The sequence below is a fragment of the Amphiura filiformis genome, chromosome 7, assembly GCF_039555335.1.
Source record: "Amphiura filiformis chromosome 7, Afil_fr2py, whole genome shotgun sequence".
Classification (NCBI taxonomy): domain Eukaryota; kingdom Metazoa; phylum Echinodermata; class Ophiuroidea; order Amphilepidida; family Amphiuridae; genus Amphiura; species Amphiura filiformis.
The window spans coordinates 66011598-66035653 of NC_092634.1; the positions used below are offsets into that span (position 1 = coordinate 66011598).

The 24056-nt window shown below is 37.9% G+C and overlaps 1 protein-coding gene across 1 annotated transcript in view; it reads left to right on the forward strand.

Moving 5' to 3' along the window:
- Positions 1-24056, forward strand: part of LOC140158017 (intermembrane lipid transfer protein VPS13A-like) — a 202974-nt gene that overhangs the window by 123383 nt on the left and 55535 nt on the right. The window contains 16 exon segments of the mRNA XM_072181266.1: positions 601-682; positions 1009-1181; positions 2045-2223; positions 2867-3012; positions 4074-4378; positions 5564-5680; positions 6297-6449; positions 7700-7796; positions 8507-8688; positions 9866-9994; positions 10848-11058; positions 17765-18046; positions 18718-18965; positions 20223-20335; positions 20849-21023; positions 22989-23066. Of these exon segments, the coding sequence (XP_072037367.1) occupies positions 601-682; positions 1009-1181; positions 2045-2223; positions 2867-3012; positions 4074-4378; positions 5564-5680; positions 6297-6449; positions 7700-7796; positions 8507-8688; positions 9866-9994; positions 10848-11058; positions 17765-18046; positions 18718-18965; positions 20223-20335; positions 20849-21023; positions 22989-23066 (2670 nt within the window).

Here is a 24056-nt window from a genome sequence, read left to right on the forward strand (position 1 = left end):
TTTGCCTTTATCTCAATTTCACATTTGCTGCCTTTGGCCTCCATGGACCAGGTCGTGTCACATTTAAAAAGCTTGATTGTTAATCCTTAAAGGGGTATCAAAATTGTTTGCCAAGAAAGGGTAAAAGGCGGAAGGCTTAAGCAGTTTTTTCACTTCTATCACCTTAGAGTCGCGCAAACTTAAACGAGTCAATAACAGTTTTTTTGTTTTGTCCCATAAGGAGATACGTTTTCAAACGCTTGACTCAGCATGCATATGACTAGGGATGACTTGAAAACCCAACTGCCGGCATCCTGACTAAAACCGGTGGTTGGACATGGTTTCTTTTGTTTGGAACAATAGAACACAGTTACAAGGCCAGGTCTGCCAGGCGACTGCTGGTTGAGCAGCGGTTGGGTTTTGAAGCCATCCCATTCTACTTCATTGCACCCTATGTATTATAAGAATGGGCATAGCTTAATATGCATGATTGCCCGGTAGCCTGAATTTGTTTTTGAAAAACGTTCCACGATGGGTTGTATCTGATATAATAATTCTTTTTTTAAAAAGGTAATTTATTTACACATTTCTCTCATTGTGTATTTTCTCTGCTAATGGCAGATCAATATAGGTGAACAGGACATGATGACAGTCTTGGCAGTGTTCAACGAAAACCTGTTTGCTGCTCCGGATTTTTCCAAAGGTTAATATATTTTATTTTATTTTATTTTTAATAAAATGCAATGAGAACCAGAGCCTCATTAGGTATAGGTCAAATACAGATATGCAACATAGCAATATACTAAGTTATCCTTATGGGCCAGTCAATGGTTTACAGCAGCTTAGGAGAGTGATTAGAACCCTCTGCTATTATCTTGATCCCGAAAGATGTTGATGTTCACAGCTCTTGAAGGAAGGAGCACATAATATGATACTGAAAAATCGGGACGTTTTTGAGTCAAAGTGAGTGCATTTTGCATCATTAAAATGCATGTGACTTACTCATGTTTAATTTTTCATAATTTTTAGCTCCTCATACCGAGATGCGGACACCGCCCCCATCGCCAGCATTTACGGGCATTGACGCTCCAGAGGGTGTGGAATCGGACGACTTTGAACCACCAGCGCATTGGAAGGATATCAACATTAGCTTTGAAATGGAAGGAGTGGAAATCAGACTCTTTACAAATGAACCAAAACTTGTAAGTAACGCAGCAAAATGCAGAGTAACTGTAATCTTTGTCGAAGTGCTTTTTCTCTGTGGTTTGTATTGAGGTGTGATGTGTGTGGTGTCAGACAATTACCAATATTAATGAAGCAATGGGCTATTCCAGTTAAAATCTGCACACCCCCTATGGAAGTCATGGCCAGGGACAGGCGATTTGGCGGAAAAAAATAGCAAATTGGCGGAATTGCGCGGAACTTTTTTTCAGTGCAAATCATGTATACCTAAATTGCGCGGAATTGCGCGGAAAGAAAGTTCCGCGCAAATCGCCTGTCCCTGGTCATGGCCTTAATCTTCCACACAGGGTGTGTGAATTTCAAATGTAATTACCTGAATGGGTGACTCGATTTGAAATTTACATGATTATATGGTATGGATTTCAAATGGAATAAATCATGAAGCAATGTTGACATGTGGAGGAGTCGACAACAGCAGATTGCATTATAGCAATCAATCACAGAAAAGTACATGTACTGCATATTACTTCAAAACTGAAAAAAAAACCTCTTGTTTGTCAGATCATTGTTTTCAGCATTAAGCTGAATTTACACTGTATCACTTTTGCAGAAAAGCATATCAGAGGCATGCTCTGTATGAAATAATAATTATGATGCTCAGTGTGCAACTACTGATAAAATGTTACACATGCCATGGCAATTGTGAAACAGACTAATGCAGGATCATGAGATGAACGTAAGCTTAATACGTAAGCTTAATATGATACTTCTATGGAAGTCAGACTGAGATCACTTTCTCAGTCAATCATTTCTGTTATTATATTATGTTGTATGGTAAAGAAGTAATGTGTTTTATTTCTTTCTTTTTTTTCTTTTTCTACAGTCTAGAAATGGTACAGGGTTATCCAAACGAGAGCCACGCTATGGCCTGTCTAGATTTCAGCTCCAGGAGGTTGCTACCATCATCAGTATATACAAAGACAATACATTGGAATTGAGTTCTAGTATTCTGACCATCACACTGGATGACATCAGACCTAACAGCCCTCTTGCCATCAGAAAGTAAGTGCCCTAATATGGTAAAACAATGCCCTAATATGGTGTAGGTAATATGTTAAATAACTCAAGACATTCAATGATGTATGTAAATTTTGGATTAATCTGAATATATATTTTTAGAGCAGCATGGCCCAGCGGTTAAGGTCTTTGACTTTGATGCAAGAGGTTCCCGGTTCAATTTCTGGTGGGGGCAAAAATAAAATAAAATAAAATTATCCACTCTCTCCGTAACTGCATTTTAATTGTGGGTCAGATGCAATGAATGACAAAGATCTCACAGCCAGTTCCAAAAATGGTAATGTCTGGATGTTTGTACACCCCTACCCATAAAGGATTCCTATGAAAATAAGCTTTGTATATGAGGCTTTTTTTTTGTTATCCTGGGTGTAAGGTCTAAACTACCCAAAAGGAAAAGAAAACCGTCTTCATATACACATGGATTGTGCAACAAAATCTGAAGTCTTGGTGGATATTTAACTTCTACATTATTTTTGCTCTCAGTCTTATTTTGAATTGCAACAAAACATGATTTGCTTTTGAAAGATTGCAACTAATGGAGTTCCAATATAGAAGAGCCCTGCAGGGCATGAAAGCAAGGGTGACAGGCTGTCTTTAACTCTGAATATCTTATTTTTGTTTCACACAGGCTTCTGTTGAAATCAGAGAAGCATCACCATAAGAAGACACCAGCAGAGAAATCGGCCCAATCCAAGATTGCAGGTCTATCAGAAGACAAAGGACCACCTATGGTTGAGTTTACGTACACACGGAGTGCCAAAGGGAATCAACAAGGTAACTAAATAATATCAGCATGCTATAACATTTTTCATCCTGATGTGGCATTGGGGTGAGGGGTGAACACGATGAGGCAGCTATTTCCTGTGCGCATCTATGCAGCGTCTCTGGACAATTGCCCACTGAATTAAAAGACAATAATGTGCTATTCCAGTTGAAATCCACACTACCCCTGTGGAAGATTTTGGAAATATCTTCCACAGGGTGAGTATGTTTTTCAAATGTAATTGGTCAGGGTTAGTCATTTTGAAACCCATACTCCCCTTGTATTATGGCTTTACCTATGTCGTGCACAGCTGGTGTGAGTATTTCAAATGGAAGTTATACAATTGTCTATTCTATTCAAAACTCATGCTCCCTCTGTGGAAGACTTAAGCTAAATCTTCCACAGGGGTAGTGTGGATTTCAATTTGAATAGCCCAATGTTCCCCCTAGTTATTTAAGTTAATACTGTATCTTCAATATGCAGTAACTTTTACCATTGGGGATGTCAGAGTCAACATCTTTTTCCACTACCTACCTGCTGGCTATCTATAACTCTTGAGCAGTCCAAGTTTTTGAAATATTTTCCCAAAATAGTAAGAGCTATCTGAAGAACTACTGCACCAATACTAGGCTTGTTTGTACTCATTTTAATATATTTTTCATGTTGGTTCCAAATATGGTCATGAAAATGTACAATTCTAAATTTTTGTCAGTTTTCAAAGAAAATTTGGAACCTCTCATCTGCAGTCAACACCAGTGTCAAGAGGGTTAACAAAGTTCATACTTTTTCCCCATATGCAGTAACTTTTACCATGGCATATGGGGATGTCAGAGTCAACATCTTTTACCACTACCTGCTGGCCATCTATAACTCTTGAGCAATCCAAGTTTCAAGATATTTTTGCAAATTATCAATAGCTATCTCAACTACTGAACCAATGCTGAACTTATTTGTACTCATTTAATGCATTTTTCATGCCGATTCCAAATATGGTCATAAAAATGTACAATTCTGACATTTTTGACGTCTGCCGTTGTTTACAGAGTTTTTACCTTTTTCCCCCCATATGCAGTAACTTTTACCATAGAAGACGTCAGAGTCAACATCTTCGTGCACTACCTGCTTGCAATATACAACTTCCTGAGCAGCACACAGAAACGCACCAGAAGACTGGAATCACCCGTCAGCAGCACCGGTAGCAACACCTCACGGCAAAACTTACGCATCATGGTGCCAGGTCGTGGGTCAATCGTAGAAGGGCCGATGTATGAGATGCCGTCTAGAGGCAAGGTCAGGATTACAGGAGAGGTCAGGCGACCTGAAGTGGTGCTGTTTGATGACCCTACTAGCGAGGATAGCCAAGTTCTAGTCTTCAAGGTATCGTTGTTATAATTGTCATGTGTGTCTCTTAATTTGAAAACTTGTGAATAAGTAGGTATCAAAGTATAGTTGCCATCTTATAAGGAAATGTCATTGCCCCTCAACATGTATACACTAAAGTTGCGTATAGTTTTGTAATGTTTTATACATGTTCAGGGGCCAGAACAAATCTTTCACAACCTTTCATGATGTTTACAGGCTGGAACATGTATTAAACATTATAAAACCCAAAGAAACTATATGTTACTTTAGTGTATACATGTTGAGGGGCCAAGTGGACTTACAGTCTTCTTGCGCTCAGGTATCCTGTTGGAGCACATGAAAAAAAATGGGCTATTCTATTTGAAATCCACGTCCCTGCATTCTTATCACTTAAGGGCTGGGGTATGAACGTTTGGACAGTATTTATTTTGGGACATCAGAGCACATCAGACATATCGATTGCACTCTGAATACGAAGAATGTCCTTCTGATATCAAATAATTTAGATTTTTTGAAATTGCAATTTAATACACATTTTATGGCAAATCATTAAAATTGATATTTTTGATATTTAACAGTACTTGAAGTAAACTTTATAAATCTGATGATTTATACTTAAAGTGTATGTAGGTGGGATGAAAAGCCGACGATCAATTGAAAATTTTGACCTTTCAGTATTGAAGATATGGATTTTTTTCCCAAAACACCAAAAAAAATAGGTCTTTTGGGAAAAAATCCATATCTTCAATATGAAAGGTCAAAATTTTCAATTGACTGTCATGCGTTCCTCCCTGCTACATACACTTTAAGAATATATCATTAGATTTATATAATTTACTTCGAGGACTGTTATATATCAAAATTTGAAAAATATCAAATTTTATAATTTGTCATAAAATTTGTATTATATTGTGATTTTCAAAAATGAAAATTATTTGATATCAGAAAGACATGCTTCAGATTCAGAATGCAATTCGATAGGTCCGAGGTGCTCTCATGTCCCACAAAAAATACTGTCGAAATGCAATAAACGCTCATTTTAGATCCCTTAACTTCAGCAGCTATACACAAATGTTGATCCACAGCTATCCATCCCACATGCTTTTGTAATTTTCTTTTTGTGTGTACGTTGCAGTATCCTCCTAGTCTTCCTTTTACGACATTTAACAAGAATGCTTTGTGACACATATATCATTTCAGATGGAGGGACGAATGGCATACCAGGCTGACGGTACAGAAGAAAGCGCATTGGCCAATATTTCCGAAATGCAGATGTTTTCATGTGTCTATTCACAAGCACTTAAAACTGCTTACCAGGTAATCACAGGTCCTGGGTTTGATTCACGGCCAAATGGGCTATTCAGTCGAATCCATACACACCCCCATGGAAGACATGATCGTAATCTCCCACACAGGGGTGTAGATTTCAAACGAGTCGCCCATTTAGGTGATCCGATTTGCAATTCACACTCCCGTGTGGGAGATTAAGGTCATGGCTTCCATAGGTGGTGTATGTATTTGAGATGGAATGGCCCAATGGGACACTTATCATTATGGGGTATGTGTGTGCATGTTTAACTGCAACCGAGGACACAACAAGATTTTTTTCGTATTCAAACTGTGGACCTAGCTGCAAATGACCACCATCCACGGTTGGCACAAACTGTGCGTCTGGAAGCTAAGGAGAAACAATGATAATAGATTTGTAAAGCTTCAAGATTGGTTGATGCTTTGCATGCCTGCCATATGCTTCAACATAAAAAGATTTTCTCAAAATATCAAGAGCTATCTCATATAACCACTGAACCAAAACTGGGCTTGTTTGTTCTCATTTTAATGCATTTTTCATGCAGATTCCAAATATAGTCATGCAAATGTATTTTCTAACATTTTGCATTTCTAAAGATATTTTTGAATTTGTCGTCTGTTTCAGGTTCTAGAACCATGTGCTGTATCTTGCACCAGGACTGTGAGCCTGGAAGGAGAAACAATGGGAATAGATGTGACTGATGTGAAGCTTCATGTCTCACCAAGGGTTGTGTTCGTTGTTAATGGAGTAGTAGATGCTCTCACTTCAGTAACACAGGTAAATTGATTTTTTATTATGGTTTTTTTTCTTTTATTATTATTGTTTGTTGCTGTTTATAATTTTTTTTTTCGATTTTATTTTTTATTTTTTTTCATTTTTTTTTTTTTTTTTTGGTGCATAAGAAAAAGCAAGTGTGAACAAAAGCCATATCAAACCATCCGTTCAACAGATTACTTCACCAGTGTCTGTCTGCCCTGTCTGATTATCGCGTATAAAGGACAAGGTCACGCGTTGCTACGCAACTTGACCAGCGAATGAGGTGCCAATGTGATGATGATGTGATTCAATTAGCCAATCAGAATCCCACTTCCGTATATGCCATAAACTGTGCCAAATTTACCGGCCGCTGAAGTTCTCTACTGAAAACTATAGGGATGTACCAATGGGCCAATCAAAATGGTAGCTGCAGCTCAAACAGAAAAGTTGGAACCAACAGTTATGGTCCATCCCAGTCAGAGAAAATCAATGCGCTTGAGCTTTGAAGATGTTAAAGACCAGTGTCAGAGATGTCAGGGTTTCTCCGTCTTTTAATTATACATGAAATTTAGGGTTAGGATTAATTATAGGGCTGATAATAAACTAAATCACATTTTCAAAAACAAGAATGAAACGCTCAAAAACCAACTGAGGATTTTCAACACGTACTACATTGTATGGACAATAACAAAATCAACAGAGGAAGAAATTGACACTTTCCAAAGATCTCTCCTGAGAAGGCTATTAGACATCAAATGGCCAAAGAAAATCTCAAATCAGGTACTTTACGAGAAAACCAAGGAAACAAAGTGGAGTAATAAAATCTAGAAGAGGTGGCTCCTTTGGTTAGGGCAACTCTTTACCTGATGATACTCCAGCAAAGCAAGCTCTTCAAGAATACGAGCGACACGAGAAAAGACCAAGAGGGGATATCAGCAATTCAAAAAGAGCTGAACGAAATCAAAGAAGACTGAATCATTATGAAAGCGACTGAACTTTCGAGAGAGAGACCTACTTGGAAACACTTATTGATGGCGCTATGTCAAACTGCTGATGAGAAGCGTTTATGATGATGATGATTATAGGGTTAGCTTAGGCTTTTTTACACAGATTATTACATGGAGGATTGACCGATATCACCAATAACATAATCTGGGAGGTTGTTCCATGTGCGACTGTGAACAGGTGCTGTAGAGTGAGTCTAAAGAGTAGCCCACCATGCAGTAATTATTCCTCCCTAAAAATCATCTTATTTAATTTTTTCATTGCAGAGACAATCTACTTCAAGAGCACTTATAGAAGACCTTGAGCAAGAAGACATGTGGACACCAAAGCCTATCTTCTCTCATGGCTTCCATAAAAGAAGAGGTAAGGTGTATGACCAGAGGTGGTGGGGCAGTCAGGGATGTAAATCTTACGTAAATTGCCAGAATTCCAGAAATTTTGCCATAAAAAAAAAAAAATCCTGAAATGTAAAAAACAAAAAAAAAAAAAATTCTATTTTTTTTTTTGCATTTCGAATTGGATGATGATAGTTTGTCATAAAAAGAGCCAAAAAACTTTTTTGGAGGGGGGGGGGGGGGGATACCCTGCAGCATATTCCCCGGAAAAACCCCTTTAAATGTTTCATACTGTACGCAAGCCTGTAGCCACCTGTCCAAGGACCAGATGGATTTCCAGGAAATGGATATGTTGCCCATTTACATCCCTGGGGCAGACCGCTCATAGTTAACAAAATATGTGCCTCACAGACTTTTTTTCAAGAATAAAATGGGGACCACAAAGAGTAAAATGTCATTTAAATGACTAAAAATGGGACAACAAATTTACAAAGAGGGACGAAAATTGGGCTTTGCCCCTTCACACTAAAAGGCTGGCTACGCTGCTGGGATAAATTCCAAATAGAGTTGGTTAATGTACAAATTCCAGTTGAAATTTGTGCTCCCCCTGTTGAAAATATTTTCAGAATCTTCCACAGGGGGGAGTGTGTGTGGATTAGACCAATTATGATACAGGTTTTCTATCTCATATGATATGCTAATAACGTTTAATCTATATTTTGACCTTTGACTCCTCAGGAAGCATGAAGAACATGGTGGATTTTGCCCCTATTCCAGATCCTAATGCATCAACCCAGCACTTAAAGCTCCAGATACCAAGGGTTCAAATCCTGTTAGAGTATGAGGAGGGATATGAACACGTAGCCATGGTGTGTGTCAGGAGCGGGCTACAAGTCAAGATAGCTGATTGGTCTCTGAGTGTAAGTACCTTGTAGAGTGGTCTTATAATGGGAACCTTCCCAGCCGTTGATGGTGTTGTGGCTCGGCTAACTCCAATCAGGCTGGAATTAGCAGAGTTGAAAATTGAAACTGAGGACGATTGTGTAGCCTGGCTATAGGGTTGAAAGTGGCCAATTATAAGAATTATTTTGTTCTCATCATCTTCTTTCCTATACTTTGTAGAGAGTTAAAAGAGTCCAATATAATTAGCACCAAAGGCTCAACACTTTGATTGTATTGGGTAGGCTCACTTTTTCCCCTGACATTTTTTTTCCACAAAATTTTTGACCAAAACTGGTTTTTGACAAAAAAAAATCACATTTTGACCAAAGGTCACGTTTTTGACAAAGATCACATTTTTTACCAAAAATCAAATTTTGTTAAACCAAAAATCACATTTTTTGCCAAAGAGTAATAATCACATTTTTTCCCAAAAATCACATTTGAGTAACCTGGCACACTGGTCTAGGTCTTTGCCTTTGGTGCGAGAGGTCCCAGGTTCAAATCTCCTCAGGCCCAAAAAACAAATATGCTCTCCCAGTGGTTCATCTGGAAAAGGCAGGGCTGATGACCCATGATAAAAGACCTTGTTACAGTTAGTTCTGATTGATGCCCGATTGTTGGCTACATTTGCCTGTTTTGTAAAAAGCCCTGACCAGCCATCTACGGCGACCCCTTTACCAGTTTCCTTGTGCCTGGCCAAAGTTTTGTCAGTGTTATCTCCCAGATTTCAGCTGCTAATGCTTAGATATGGTCCAAAATTGTGGGTATATAGGCTAAAGTCGGAAATTTTGAAAATTGAGTTCTACTACCATTACTAACTAGCTCAGTATCTACACTTACTGATGTTGAATCCCCTGGTCTCTTGAATACTTGGTTTTAAAGTTATGAACCTCTTATATGTCCATTTTCTTATGTTTTTTATTGTTTTTTCTCCTCACTTTTTGCCTATATCTCAGTTTCATTATTGCCGACGTTCGCCTGATTGGATTAGATATTTTCACATATACTTAGATTGAAATGATGTAGTGCAGAGGTAGCTCAAATTGAGTCATACAAGATTGAGCAGGTTTCATGGACCTTAAGATTTGACAAGTGACAGCTACTTCTATTTATAAAGATCATTAACTAATATAATATCGTATACATGTTTTGCAGATGAGAACGGAAGCTGAAGTGACTTTGGAAGCTTTGATGTATAATGAGAGGCTGTCGTCATGGGAACCAATACTAGAACCTGTTATGGAGAAGGAGAATGTATACAGACCTTGGGAAATACTTGTCAAGGTAGGCAACATGTATAGGATGCTCTGAACAAACTTTGCACATTTGAACTAAAGGTATAGGATTGGATCATCAAGTCAAAGACCAGTCATCCTCAGGGTATCTACATGAAAGAGTAATTTTGCCGACAACTCTCTAGTTCGAAGGTTCCCTAGTCCGAAGCTTCCCTAGTCCGAACACGTAATTTATCATTCGCTAGGCCAAATTCTGAAAAGGGTTCGCTATTCCGAATATCGGGTTCTCTAGTCTGAGGGTTTGCTAGTCCAAATAATAAATAAGGTTCTCTAGTCCGAATATAGATCAAGGCTCGCTAACCCAAACCCTAACCCCAAACCCTCATCGTTATTCTATATTCGAACTAGAGAACCTTCGGACTAGTGACCCTTCGGACTAGAGAGAAGTCACAGTAATTTTGTCCCCACAACAACCTGTGTTGTGTGGGGCTTATGTAATGGTGCAGATGGTTGGTTGGCTGTCCAGTTGGTTCGCTGGGCAGAAGCAAAATTATTAATCTAGCCTTCAGTTTCAATGCGATAACCACTCATATTTGAACTTAGTAGGGTAATAGGGTATGGTGGCCTGATGTGCTGTATAGTTTCATATATATGTGTCATATTATTTGGATATTTATGAATATTAATAACTTATTGCATATTTTGTCTGAAGTTCCATTAATCCACTCTGCAGCTTAAATGCAATAACCAATCAATTTCAAATAACCTACCAAAGGGCACACTGGATTAGATTAGCAGGGGCACATAGACGGTAGTGCCATATCTATTGTCGGAGACCGGGCTTACCCGGGACTGGATAGCTGCAGATTTTGATTTTTTTTCTTTATTTCTTGACACACTAGATGGTGAAAGCAGAGAGCCGACCCATCGTATGTACAAGCCAGTTAGATACCCATCCCTCCGGTGCTAAGGACTCCATAGACGGCGGTCCCGTGTCTATTGTCAGAGACCCGGCGTACCCAGTATCGGACAGCGGCACAGAGGAAGACTCAGACGGAGGTGATACAGAACTTGAATGGGATGGTCATTACAGTAGCAGTTATCTGAGTAGTGGTAGGTGCTGGGAATGGCTATCTTTGCATGTTAGAAAGTCTGTAAGCATGAATAGCTGCCTTTTGATGTTTAAAATGTGTAGCAGTGTTAATATGTCAAGTCTATGGGTATACTAAAATGCAGAAAACGTTTTACGAGCGCGACTACCGTGATGTTGCAAATTCGGCGCTAACAACGCGCAGTTCATTCATAAATTTCCACTCGGCAACAACAGATCGCCTCAGCAGCCAATCAGAGACAAGTGCGTGCAACGCAGTAAATACGCGATGTATCCTTACAATACGCGCTCGTCTAAGGTTTTCTGCATTTTAGTATAGTGGGACTTTTGGATGCTTCCAGGAGCAACTTTAATCACTTGATGAACCAGATGAATCTCAATACCAAATGCCTCATGAGTTAAACAATAGTGAAGTTTTTGGATTCCTGTGTAAATGCAAAATTTAAAAAACTAACAAAAGGCAGCCATTGCACTTTCGACTTTCTTGCACTCACATGACTATCTGGCTATTCCAGTTGAATTCCATACACCCCGTAGGGAAAACATGATCTGAATCTTCCATGCAGGGAGTGTTAATTTCAAATAGGGTTACCTGAATGGGTGACTGCATTTGAAATTTGAAGTCTTGTCTTCCGTAGGGAGGTATATGGATTCCATCTTGCATGTCACTATGGGTTATTGGATGAATGGGGGCATTTACGTACCAGATATCACAGAATTAACATGTAGACTGTATTACTGTACTGTAATCAAAGTTGGTTAGTAAGTTTATGCATCTATGTCGTGAGTTTTGTTTAGATATTGAGATTCAACCTAAAGTATGTAGGGGTGTATTTATGTGACAAATTTGGTTAAAGATTTAATTAAATGCTCTCAGGTGACCAGTTCAAATCCTATTGCAATCATTATTATGTTTTCCAAGTGTGAAAATATTGGATCCAAAACATAATAACGATAAAATTGGATGCCTTACGCCCAATATTTATTGGTCTTGCTATGAGTTTTAAAATATTTGACTCGACTACGTCTCGTCCAATATTTTAACTCACAGCTCGACCAATAAATATGGGCTCAATCCTTCCAATTTTATATCAAACTTGGTTCATAGCTGCACTATGGGTACATACATAAGTTTATTGGTGGTATATCAATGGTCTTTTGAGCTCAACTTGTAAAATCCATTTGCACCCAAACTTGAGCCAAGCTGCAATGTGGGAACTTCAAATGCAATGATTGTGTTCAAGGTCATACTGAGGACAAAGGTTATTTCAGGTCAACTTGTAAAATAGGGTGAAAATGACTTCTGTTAATAAAAATAATTGCAAAAACAAGTGGTCGCAAAAACAGGCGAGAGTCGTGGTTTGAGAACTGCCTTGTCTCAATATTCTAGTTGAGCGCTGCACCAACTTGCCTTTTAAGGCAAGTTGGTGCAGCGCCCGAGGCAAGTTGGTGCAGCGCCCGAGGCAAGTTGGTGCAGCGCCCAAGCTAGAATATAAGTATGAGAAAATTACAATTATAAGTACTGGTATTTGTCCAAATAATTTACCCTGTTTGATAATCTACATTAGACTTTGAGCATCAGAAATCATGAGTTCTTCATGATGGCATTTTTTACCTTGGTTGAATCTGAAATTATATGAAAATCTAATAATTTTGTAATAAATAATTTTGTAATATATAGATTTGGCAGAAGGCAATTCAATAGATCAGAATGACCATTGTCACTAATAGTTTGTCACTAAAATACTTTGTTTTCAAATCAGTGGTAGTTAAAGCATGATGTGATTAATTTAATTTATTTTTATTAACGCGGCTGTGTACTCAAGACGTTGTTTCTTTCAAGCAAAATTGAGCTTTTTTGATATTTGTTACTTTGTTATGTTTTTATAAATACAAGGAAAGAAAATCCAGATTTATAAACTCCAACTGCGCTATTTTATTTCACTATTTCATTCGTGTTTGCAATTTTAAAAGAGAGAAAATCTTTTTGTTGTATCAGCGGGTGACACGCGCAACAACGCATCGCGCGCGTATCGCGCAATTTGTTAACGCACAGATACGCTTACGATCACGCGACGCTTATCTGCATGCGTGGCGCATCCTTTGGAAACACTAATTTCAAGTGGTCAAATGGCTCCGTTTTAGCTGATAAAATGTGGGTTTTTTCAAGTTCTTTTCCTCGATTTGAATATCAAGTTATGAATGGATTTCGCTCAAACTTCTCAACGGGCTGTGGATTTACCCGATGTTCACATAATATAAGGTAGAAAAACGAAAACTGCCGCATTCTCCTGTGAGATTCGATGAAAGGGCAAAATGTGACCACTTTAAACTTTAACGGCCATTATTTCAATGTTCATTTTCTCGGTAAAATGACGATTTAGGTACACGATAACTCAATAAATACAGCATCTATAGGTAAGCAAATATGATCATATTTTGGTCTATTTCCGATTTTAGGCATCATTTTGTGCAAATAGGCGTTTGTGAATTTTAAAAGTTCAATTTGATGCCTTATATGGTCAATATCTCAAAAACTAAGGTCAATATCAAAAAATTTAAAAAAACGTTTTTGGAATGGAGCCTCAAGATTGAGCTAAAAACAAAATAAAATATTTTGGAAAGAGTGTTTTTTGTTATGATGTACCTAACAAATATTGCCAAAAACTCACTTTTTGTGATTTTCTTCATAATTGTTGTTTTTACCCCAAATCTGTATTGATATTAAGATTTATTGATGTCTTGCCTTTATAAAATGTATACTTTTATATGTCTTATGCGAATAATTACAAAGTTATTGCACTTTTACTACATGCATGTCTGAGAGTACACAGCCACCTTAAGTGAGTGAAAAAAAATTGCATTTATCTCAGATGTCTTTTTTTTCATCTCCCATCACCAAATTGACAAAATTTATCAAAATTTTATATGACAAAATTTGTATCGGGCTAAGTACAACCACCTACCACAACACTCCTACTTACAGTATACAGACAGCAAAAGAATTAAGGCACCAGTTATTTTAACCCCTGTATATACTCAACAAAGACAGGTTTGTCATATTTAGAACCAGCAGCCAATAGTTACATCTTTTAGCTTGGTTTTTGAGACCTCATTCGTTGAAATCGGTCAAGAAATAAAAACACGGTGATCCAAAATCCCAAGGAAGATGCAAATTTTTTAAAAAGCGCAGTGAATTAAAAAGTTGCAGATTGCTCCATTGGATGCCCTATTAATTTGTAGACAATGCATTCTTGAACAAGAGAATCAGCACCATACTTTTCATTGATTAGAACATTAAAATGCGATTTTTGATTTTGTTCCTTCATTCGGTTTTTGATCACAGTTTCTTTAATCCTTAACCGATTTCTTAAATCAGAGCTATGGGGTACATGTGTTGGCTGCTGGTTTTAATTTTGACATAATCTTTGTTTAGGATATACAGGGGTGAACATAATTGCCTTAATTCTTTTGCTGTCTGTAGATGCGATTGATCTATATTAATGTGTTGCTTCTTAATGATGGTGTGTTTAATAGCTCCCAAGCTTCATACCTTAAACCCCTCAACCCTATATTTTTTACAATTATATATTTGAATTCCATTTGCTGATGATACTCTGTGCTTTTCCCCCTACCAGAACCAAAATGGTGTGTTCCTATTATATTTGGGTGATTTCCTGAGAAATGTGGGTGTGTTCCTAATACATTTGGGTGCATTTCTGAGACATCTGGTGTGTTCCTAATTACATTTGGTTGCTCCTGAGACATTTTGGTGTATTCCTAATACATTTGGGTGCATTTCTGATCCACTTGGGTGTATTCCTAATACATTTGGGTACATTCCTGAGACATCTGGTGTATTCTAATACACTTGGGTGTATTCCTGCGACATCTGGGTGTATTCCTAATACATTTGGGTGCTTTCCTGAGACATCTGGGTGTATTCCTAATACATTTGGATGCTTTTCTGTGACATCTGGATGTATTTTGAATACATTTGGGTGCATTTCTGAGACATCTGGGTGTATTGCTAATAATTTGGGTGCATTTCTGAGACATTTGGGTGTATTCCTAATACCTTTGGGTGCATTTCAGAGACGTCGGGGTATATTCCTAATACATTTGGGTGCATTCCTGAGACATCTGGGTGTATTCCTAATAAATTTGGGTGCTTTCCTGAAACATCTGGGTGTATTCCTAATACCTTTGTGTGCTTTTCCCCCATACCAGCACCCTATGAGTCACTTTTAGGAATAGCTTCTTTTGGTATGTTAGGTAGGTGTTTCAGATATGTTGAATTTGTTTCATTATTATCAATTTTATTTATGCATGATTAATATTTTGTGTGTTTTGCTTTCGAAACATAATTTAACACCAATTTCTTATGATATGCAACAAGTTAAGCTTTCAAGCTGTTCTATCAATACTAATCCACTGTGAATGGTATATGAACTAAAAATCTATACATTTCTGTGGCAAAGGTTGTACACTGGCAGACTGACAACATTGCATCTTAATGCCTTGTGTGCTGGCCATATAGCTTCAACATCAAAAGTCCAAATTTTGAGATATTTTCTCAAAACATCAAAAGCTATCCCAAGAACCGCTGATCTAATACAAAGCTTGTTTGTATTCATTTTAATGCATTTTTCATGCTAATTCCAAATATGGTAATGAAAATGTACAATTATGAAATTTTTGAATTTTTTAAGAAAATTTGGAACTTGTTGTCTGCAGTCGACACACATGTGTAGATGGTTAAGCAATAACTTTACAATTTGCGATTCAAATGTCTTTAGGAAGATATTAGTGAGTTATCCAATTTTAAGTACAGGGATGACCATTGCCACTATCTGAATCTGAATATTGTCGGTATAATACAAGCAGGCTGTTCCAGTTGAAATCCATACATCCCCTATGGAAGATGTCACCTTAATCTCTTCTGCAGGGAGTGCAAATTTCAAATGGGGTTACCTGAATGGGTGACTCCATTAGAAATTGACACCCCCTGTGTGGGAGATTAATTAAGATCATGTCTTCCCTAAGGGGTGTATTGACATGGATTTCAGCTGGATATATTTGAAAAGAAGGAAATTTGCATAAATTATGCTTGCTTTGTTTGAGGGAAACACTTAGTAAATCTTGATATCAAGACATATATTTATCTACTGCTATTCGTCAAATAGTTCAGAATGCAAACTGTCATTCTCTCTATCCACACCTTATAAATGACTCTGAGCTTCTTCTGGAATGAATTGCTTTCTTGTAAGTAGTAATATTTCAATTTATGGGCATGAATGTAAGAACAGGCTATTACTATTGAAATCCATACACCCCCTATGGAAGATACAACCTTAATCTCCCACACAAGGAGTGTGAATTTCAGATGGAGTCAACCATTCAGGTAACCCAATTTGAAATCCACACTCCCTGTGTCCAAGATTAAGGTCATGTCTTCCATCCTGGGTGTATGGATTTCATATAGAATAGTCTGTAGACCTCCTCTTGTCTTCTGGAATGAAACAAAGAAATAGTGCTTGAATGAAACAAAGATAATGTTTCTTTTATTGCATAAAAAATTCTTTCTTTTAGACAATTCTTGATGTTGAAAACTGTTTCCAAAAATTGAAGCTAGAATTACTTTAGAAATATATTTTACTCTTGCAACTTAAAAGTGGACTTGTTTAACAGAGTTTGACTTTAATAAGTTTATTTTCTTCTACTAAGGTAGATGTATTATAGTGTAAACACATATATTATATTACTCATATTATAAATGTCATATTAACTAAAATACCTTGAAACAAATTATTTTAAACACTGTTCCCAGCTTTGACTTACAAAACTAATGTTTTCTTGAGTTCAGAGGGCTTTTTCAAGTTTTCTGTATACCAGCTTCACTAAATGGGCTACCAGTTGAAACCCATACACCCCCTATATGGTAGACATGTCTTAATTTTTTCACACAGGGAGTGTGAATTTTAAATGATGTTACCTCAATGGGTGACTCCATTTGAAATTCACACTCCCTGTGTAGGAGATTAAGGTCATGTCTTGATTGTCTTCCATATAGGGTGTATGGAATAGCACATATATCGTCCTGTTTCAACATCTCAACTGAACTTCAATTTGCATTGATTTTTTTTTTTCAAGTTGCCTCCCGATTAGAAAAACAAAACGAAAATCTGTGTTCTTTAATCGTGTCTCACACCTTCCATAACTGTGTATACTATTGACTTAACAGCCCTCTGTTTATGACAACAACTATAATATTAGTTGGAAGAAGAGGGTTTGGAAGAAGGGAGTATTGTGCCCCGTCATGTGTACATCCATATCAAAACGATGCACTTGTCGGCTGCTGCATGTGTCTCATTTCACATTATAGCTAGGAATAAATACCAGACTCAAGTGGTGGTCACTTCAAATCACCCCCAAGTCACATGGTTTAGGAATGTTTTCTGTATTCCTAAACCATGTGACTTGGGATGATTTGAAGTGACCTCCACTTAACATGAGTCTGGTATTTATTCCTAGCTATAATGTGATATGAGACACATGTAGCAGCTGACAAGTGCATTGTTTTGATATGGATGTACACATATAAGAAAAAATGTGCAGAAAACAATAAGCCCCTAGACAGTGCAAACTATTTGCTACAATCTAAAAAAGTAGCAGCTGAAGCAATCAAGTTATTTTCTTTTGATGTAGACATTGGAAGCCCTATGGACCCTGACAAAAAGCTGCTCCAAAATGAACCCACCTCAGATGAAGAGGATGCTGCAGATGCAGAGGGTCTCTTTGACAGAGTTAAGGACTTCTTTGGAGATTTATTCTCCGAGAGTGACTCGGAGGAAGACGAAGGGGAGGGACATCAACAAGATGGAGATGAAGAAGCTACTCAGCAGCTGTTGGAGGGAGGGAGGTCAGATAGTGGAATAGCATCCCTGGCTAGACCGGCATCGGCTTCACTCACTAGTAGTGAAAGTAAAGGTAAGAAGCTACTCAACAACTGCTAGAGGGAGGGAGGTCAGATAGTGGAATAGCATCCCTGGCTAGACCGGCATCGGCTTCACTCACTAGTAGTGAAAGTAAAGGTAAGAAGCTACTCAACAGCTGTTGGAGGGAGGGAGGACAGATGGCGGAATATCTTACACTTGCTAATCGATCAACTTCAAATTTGGTAAGATGATAAAGTATGATGACTTTGCATGCTGTATAGTTTTGTGTCATTTTATTTCCATATTTATGAATATTAATCAGCTCATTTGCATATATTGCCTAAAATTCAGCCAATAACCGATTAAATTCCAACTCGGTGAGATGATAGCATATGATTACCTCTTGTGCTATATAGTGTGTGCCATGTTATATATATGAATATTAATAACATCATTTGCATATTCTTTGTATTTTCAAACTTGTGTTATTTACAAGCCTTGGTTGTGGGAGCCACCTTAATTATGAACTGCATAATTCTAGTTGAACTACCTGTCCTTCACTGATAAGATTCTTCCTCTGATTAGAGGAATTCCTCCTTTTTAAGTTTTTTCTTTCCTGTACAAAAGTATAGGAGATTCATTAATGATCCTCCTTTTTGGTGCCTTTCTTCTTTTTTGATTGTACCTCCGTCTCATGCCTGGTTCTTACGCTCCCATCCGCAGATGACACAGATTCAGATTTAAACCTCTTGGAGGCAGAATCCCTAGCCACCTACATGGTAATCAACTCTCGAGATCGCCTGGAACTCACAGCCACACCGTACACACTCAACACACTCAATGACTTGGCAGATGCATTCACAACCAAGCCTAAACCTCAGATGAATGTGATATTAGAGGAAGCGTCACCATTGCTGGTTGTTAACATGACGGGGATGAAGGCAAAGCTCACAGTTCTGGCAGATCAAGTGGTAAGATAGAACTATTCAACCCTTGCATGGTTCCGCCATATTGGGTAGAGCCTCAAACTGGTAATAGACATGAAAGAAAGAATGACATCACTTTACACAATGTTATATGACTTGTTCAATTCGCATTCATGCATGTTGCCAGATTGAGGCTCTACCTTCAAAATTGATGACCATGCAAAAAGTGAATAGATTAATACAGACTATATTGTATAACACCAAAGTCATTAAAGTAACTTCACATATTTACATATAGACTTCACCTTGTATTTGTGTGTATTGGGGAGACATTTGGGTGTATTTAGATGTCATATGGGTAGACATTTGGGTGCATTTAGATGTCATATGTGACCCCTCCGCACAACTGAGCCCGGATGTCGCCAGTGCCACTATTGAGATATGCTCCATTGAACTTAACAATAAACAATAGGAAACAAAGGATTTATTGACTGTTTTATTGATTTTTCACTACTTAAATGTCAAGTACTATAGACATGATATACATCATTTTAAAGCTAATTTCAAGCAGAATATTTTGGTTGAATATCTCCAAAATGATGATTGGCGACATCCGGGCTCAGTTGTGCTGAGGGGTCACATATGGGTAGACATTTGGGTGTATTTAGATGTCATATGGGTAGACATTTGGCTGTATTTCAGTACAGTTAGCTCAATCGATAAGGCGTTCAACTATGGTGCGAGAGGTTGCGGGTTCAAACCCTGGTGGTGCCTAGTACGCTCTCGTGGAAAAATTGAATTAGCTTGAAATTCCTCTGGACACGGAACTCACTGCTAATTTGTCTCGTTGTAACCCGTACAAAACTCAGGGAGCTGATCCTGGTTGCGTGGAATGTTGAGGGTGTGCGCTCTTGAAGCAGCAAAGTCCCTGAATTGTTGTTTAATGGTTTATGGAATGATGTGGGGCCATAGTGGTCAGCAACAACCTGTAAAGTGTGCTGAGGCTTGTGGATCAATGTCTAGGCTTTGTGCCTGTGCGTAGCGCACTATAAATCACTACACACTCTTTTTTTTTTTTTAAATTTATTTAGGACACAGGGCTTTGTGCCTGTGCGTAGCGTACTATATATCACTACTCACTCTTTTTTTTTTTTATAATTTATTTAGGACACATTTGGCTGTATTTAGGAGATATTCAGACATATTTGGGAGACATTTAGGTGTTATTTTTGTGCAGTCTTTAGAATAACTAGATGCATGTATCATGTCATGATTTTGTTTCCTACTTTATTTTGTCTATAGAGCACAACTTCAACAGAGCATGTGTCCTTGATACCTGTCGGTAAGCCGGTCATACCAGGGATTGACTTCACTGACTCTACCAGCTCAAGTCCATGTCAAGTCACATTTAGAGGGTAAGAAATCTTTTCCTTTTAATCCTGGATACACTATCCACTGTATGGTGAAGTCATCCAGATATTACAAAGTACCAGAGGTTACTTCTCCTCTCAACTCCATACATAGTGCAGTTGGCGATAGGTGTAGGTCCCAAGGGGATGGGAGGATGTATCCACCTAATATATGGGCCATACAACCCCCCCCCATTTTATGCTATTATGTTTGTTTCTGACCAAATTAACCTCATATTTGGTCATTTTAGCCTACAAAGTGCCATTTTCTGCATTCTTTGTGCAAATTTGTTCCACTTTCACACCATATTTCACCATTTTAGCTTGAATATTGGAACAATTTTCACACACATTTGTACCATAAACTTATTCTGTTGTCAAAAGGTGCTGGGTGCACTATACTCCAAGGTATTATTTCCAATCCCATCCCCCGAATATCAAAAAGAAATCTACGCCACTGCAGTTGGCTAAACCACGTGACCTTTACTCATGTTCCGTTATCTCTTTTGTAATCATTAGTGGATGTCTAAACCTGGATACTCTATCCACTGTAGTGAAACCATCTAAATATTCCAAAGTACCGGAGATTACTTCTCCTCTCAACGCCACAGCACAGTTGGCTAAACCACCTGCAGATGAAGTGGATGCTGCGCCTAGCAACAAACCACCAACTGAGGATGAGATGGTCTTGGAGGTAGGTCATTACCATATTTGGGTATTCCATTTAATGTCCACACTCCCCATGTGGAAGATTTAGTTTAAGTCATCCACAGAGGGAGTATGGGTTTGAAATAGAATAGACAATTGGGTAACTTCCTTTTGAAATGCTCACTTCCATTTTAGAATATATAGGTAAAGCCAAATACAGGGGAAGTATGGGTTTCAAAATAATTAACGCTAGCCAATTCCATTTGCCTATAACTTTCACCATGCCCCTCATAGCAGTCAATATTTGTATATTATTACACCTATGAGTAAATCGTGCCACTTAATTGGTCAACCACAAATGACACAGCCTATTTCATGATGCGATAGTTTCCCTACAACCATGATAACCTTATCCCCATAGTCAAAGGTCAGTGTAATAAAACAAATACTACATGATTTATATCAGTGAAAGAGGGCTCACTATTTTCCCTCGGTATCCGGCCTGTCACCCATCACCCTCCCAGTTCAAGGTGATAGGCCCGTAGCCATGTACTTTGGAAAATAGTTTGCTCTATTTCGCCGCTAACCATGTAGTATTTGTATACTATTGACTTTGTTCGGTTGTCCTCTACATGTTGTATTCACAGTGATTAATGCAATATTACTTGTTTAATTTTCAAATAGAAAAATTGTCTCACTTAACGCGGCTGTGTACTCTAGCCATTGTTTCTTTCTCAAAATTGAGTTTTTATGATATGTTTGTACCTTGTTATGTTTTTTATAAATACAAGGAATGAAAATCCAGATTTGTAAACTCCAACTGCAATATTTTAAGGATTTTATTTCACTATTCCACTCGTGTTTGAAATTGAAAAGGAAAGAAAATCTTTGTTGTACCAGCAAGGTACACGCACAATCAACTCATCGCGTTGCGTATCGCGCAATTTGTTAACGCACAAATACGCTGATGCATACGCCGACGCTTATCTGCATGCGAGGCGCATCTTATGGAAACACCAAGGAAGCACTGATTTCACAAAAACCTAGTGGTCAAATGGCTCCATTTTAGCTGATAAAATGTGGGTTTTTTCAAGTTCTTTCCCCCGATTTAAATATCAAGTTATGAATGGATTTTGCTCAAACTTCTCAAGGGGCTGTGGATTTACCCGATGTTCACGTAATATAAGTTACAAAAACGAAAACTGTCGATTCTCCTGTGAGATTCGATGAAAGTGCAAAATGTGACCACTTTAAACTTCAACGGCCATTATTTCAATGTTCATTTTCTCGGTAAAATGACGATTTAGGTACACGATAACTCAATAAATACAGCATCTATAGGTAAGCAAATATGATCATCGTAAAAAGCATGATCGACTCAAGAAACGGTTTTCTCAAATTTTTTTATATTTTGGTCTATATCCGATTTGGGGCATCATTTTGTGCAAATAGGCGATAAAAAAAAAAAAAAAGTTCATTTTGATGCCTTATATGGTCAATATCTCAAAAAATAAGGCCAATATCAAAAAAAAATAAAAAAACCGTTTTTGGAATGGAGCCTCAAGATTGAGCTAAAAACAAAATAAAATATTTTGGAAAGAGTGTTTTTTTGTTATGATGTACCTAACAAATATTGCCAAAAACTCACTTTTTGTGATTTTCTTCAAAATTGTTGTTTTTACCCCAAATCTGTATTTATATTAAGATTTATTGATGTCTTACCTTCATAAAAATGTATACTATTATATGTTTTGCGCGAATAATTACAAATTTATTGCACTTTTACTACATGCATGTCTGAGAGTACACAGCCACCTTAAAACAATGTGTACAATGAGGGATATTTTTTTTTATTGATAGAAACACTTGTTAAAATTTTCTGTAATATATTGGTTTCAACAGGTGGATGGCTTCAACCCCTTAACAAGATTCTCTGTTTTTTGTATTTTTACAATGTATTTGGTAAATGTACCATTACTTATTTAATCTGTTAATACATTGGTCCCCACAGGTGGAAGGGTTCCGTCCCCTTGACAAGTTTCTCTCCTCCAGGGTTGGCCAAACATTGTACTTCCTTACACCGGCCAAGGCAAGTAATACATGGTAGCAAAAATAAATGCTGCTAATGTCCATGTAACCTGCTTGATTCCCTGTATTGTATTGTCATATGCATTCCACATCCCTGATCATACTAGTGCAACAAGGTAGCAAACCAAATGCTGCTAAAGATACCTGTAACCCGCTTGATTCCCTGTATTGTATTGTCATATGCATACCTCATCCCTGATCATACTATTGCAACAAGGTAGCAAACCAAATGCTGCTAATGTCCATGTCATACCTGTAACCTGCTTGATTCCATGTATTGTATTGTCATATGCATACCACATCCCTGATCATACTAGTGCAACAAGGTAGCAAACCAAATGCTGCTAAAGATACCTGTAACCCGCTTGATTCCCTGTATTGTATTGTCATATGCATACCTCATCCCTGATCATACTAGTGCAACAAGGTAGCAAACCAAATGCTGCTAATGTCCATGTCATACCTGTAACCTGCTTGATTCCCTGTATTGTATTGTCATATGCATACCACATCCCTGATCATACTAGTGCAACAAGGTAGTAAACCAAATGCTGCTAATGTCCATGTGATACCTGTAACCCGCTTGATTCCCTGTATTGTATTGTCATATGCATACCTCATCCCTGATCATACTAGTGCAACAAGGTAGCAAACCAAATGCAGCTAAAGTCCATGTGATACCTGTAACCCGCTTGATTCCCTGTATTGTATTGTCATATGCATACCTCATCCCTGATCATACTAATATGCAACAAGGTAGCAAACCAAATGCTGCTAATGTCCATGTGATACCTGTAACCCGCTTGATTCCATGTATTGTATTGTCATGCATACCCCATCCCTGATCATACTAGTGCAACAAGGTAGTAAACCAAATGCAGCTAATGTCCATGTGATACCTGTAACCCGCTTGATTCTCTGTATTGTATTGTCATATGCATACCACATCCCTGATCATACTAGTGCAACAAGGTAGCAAACCAAATGCAGC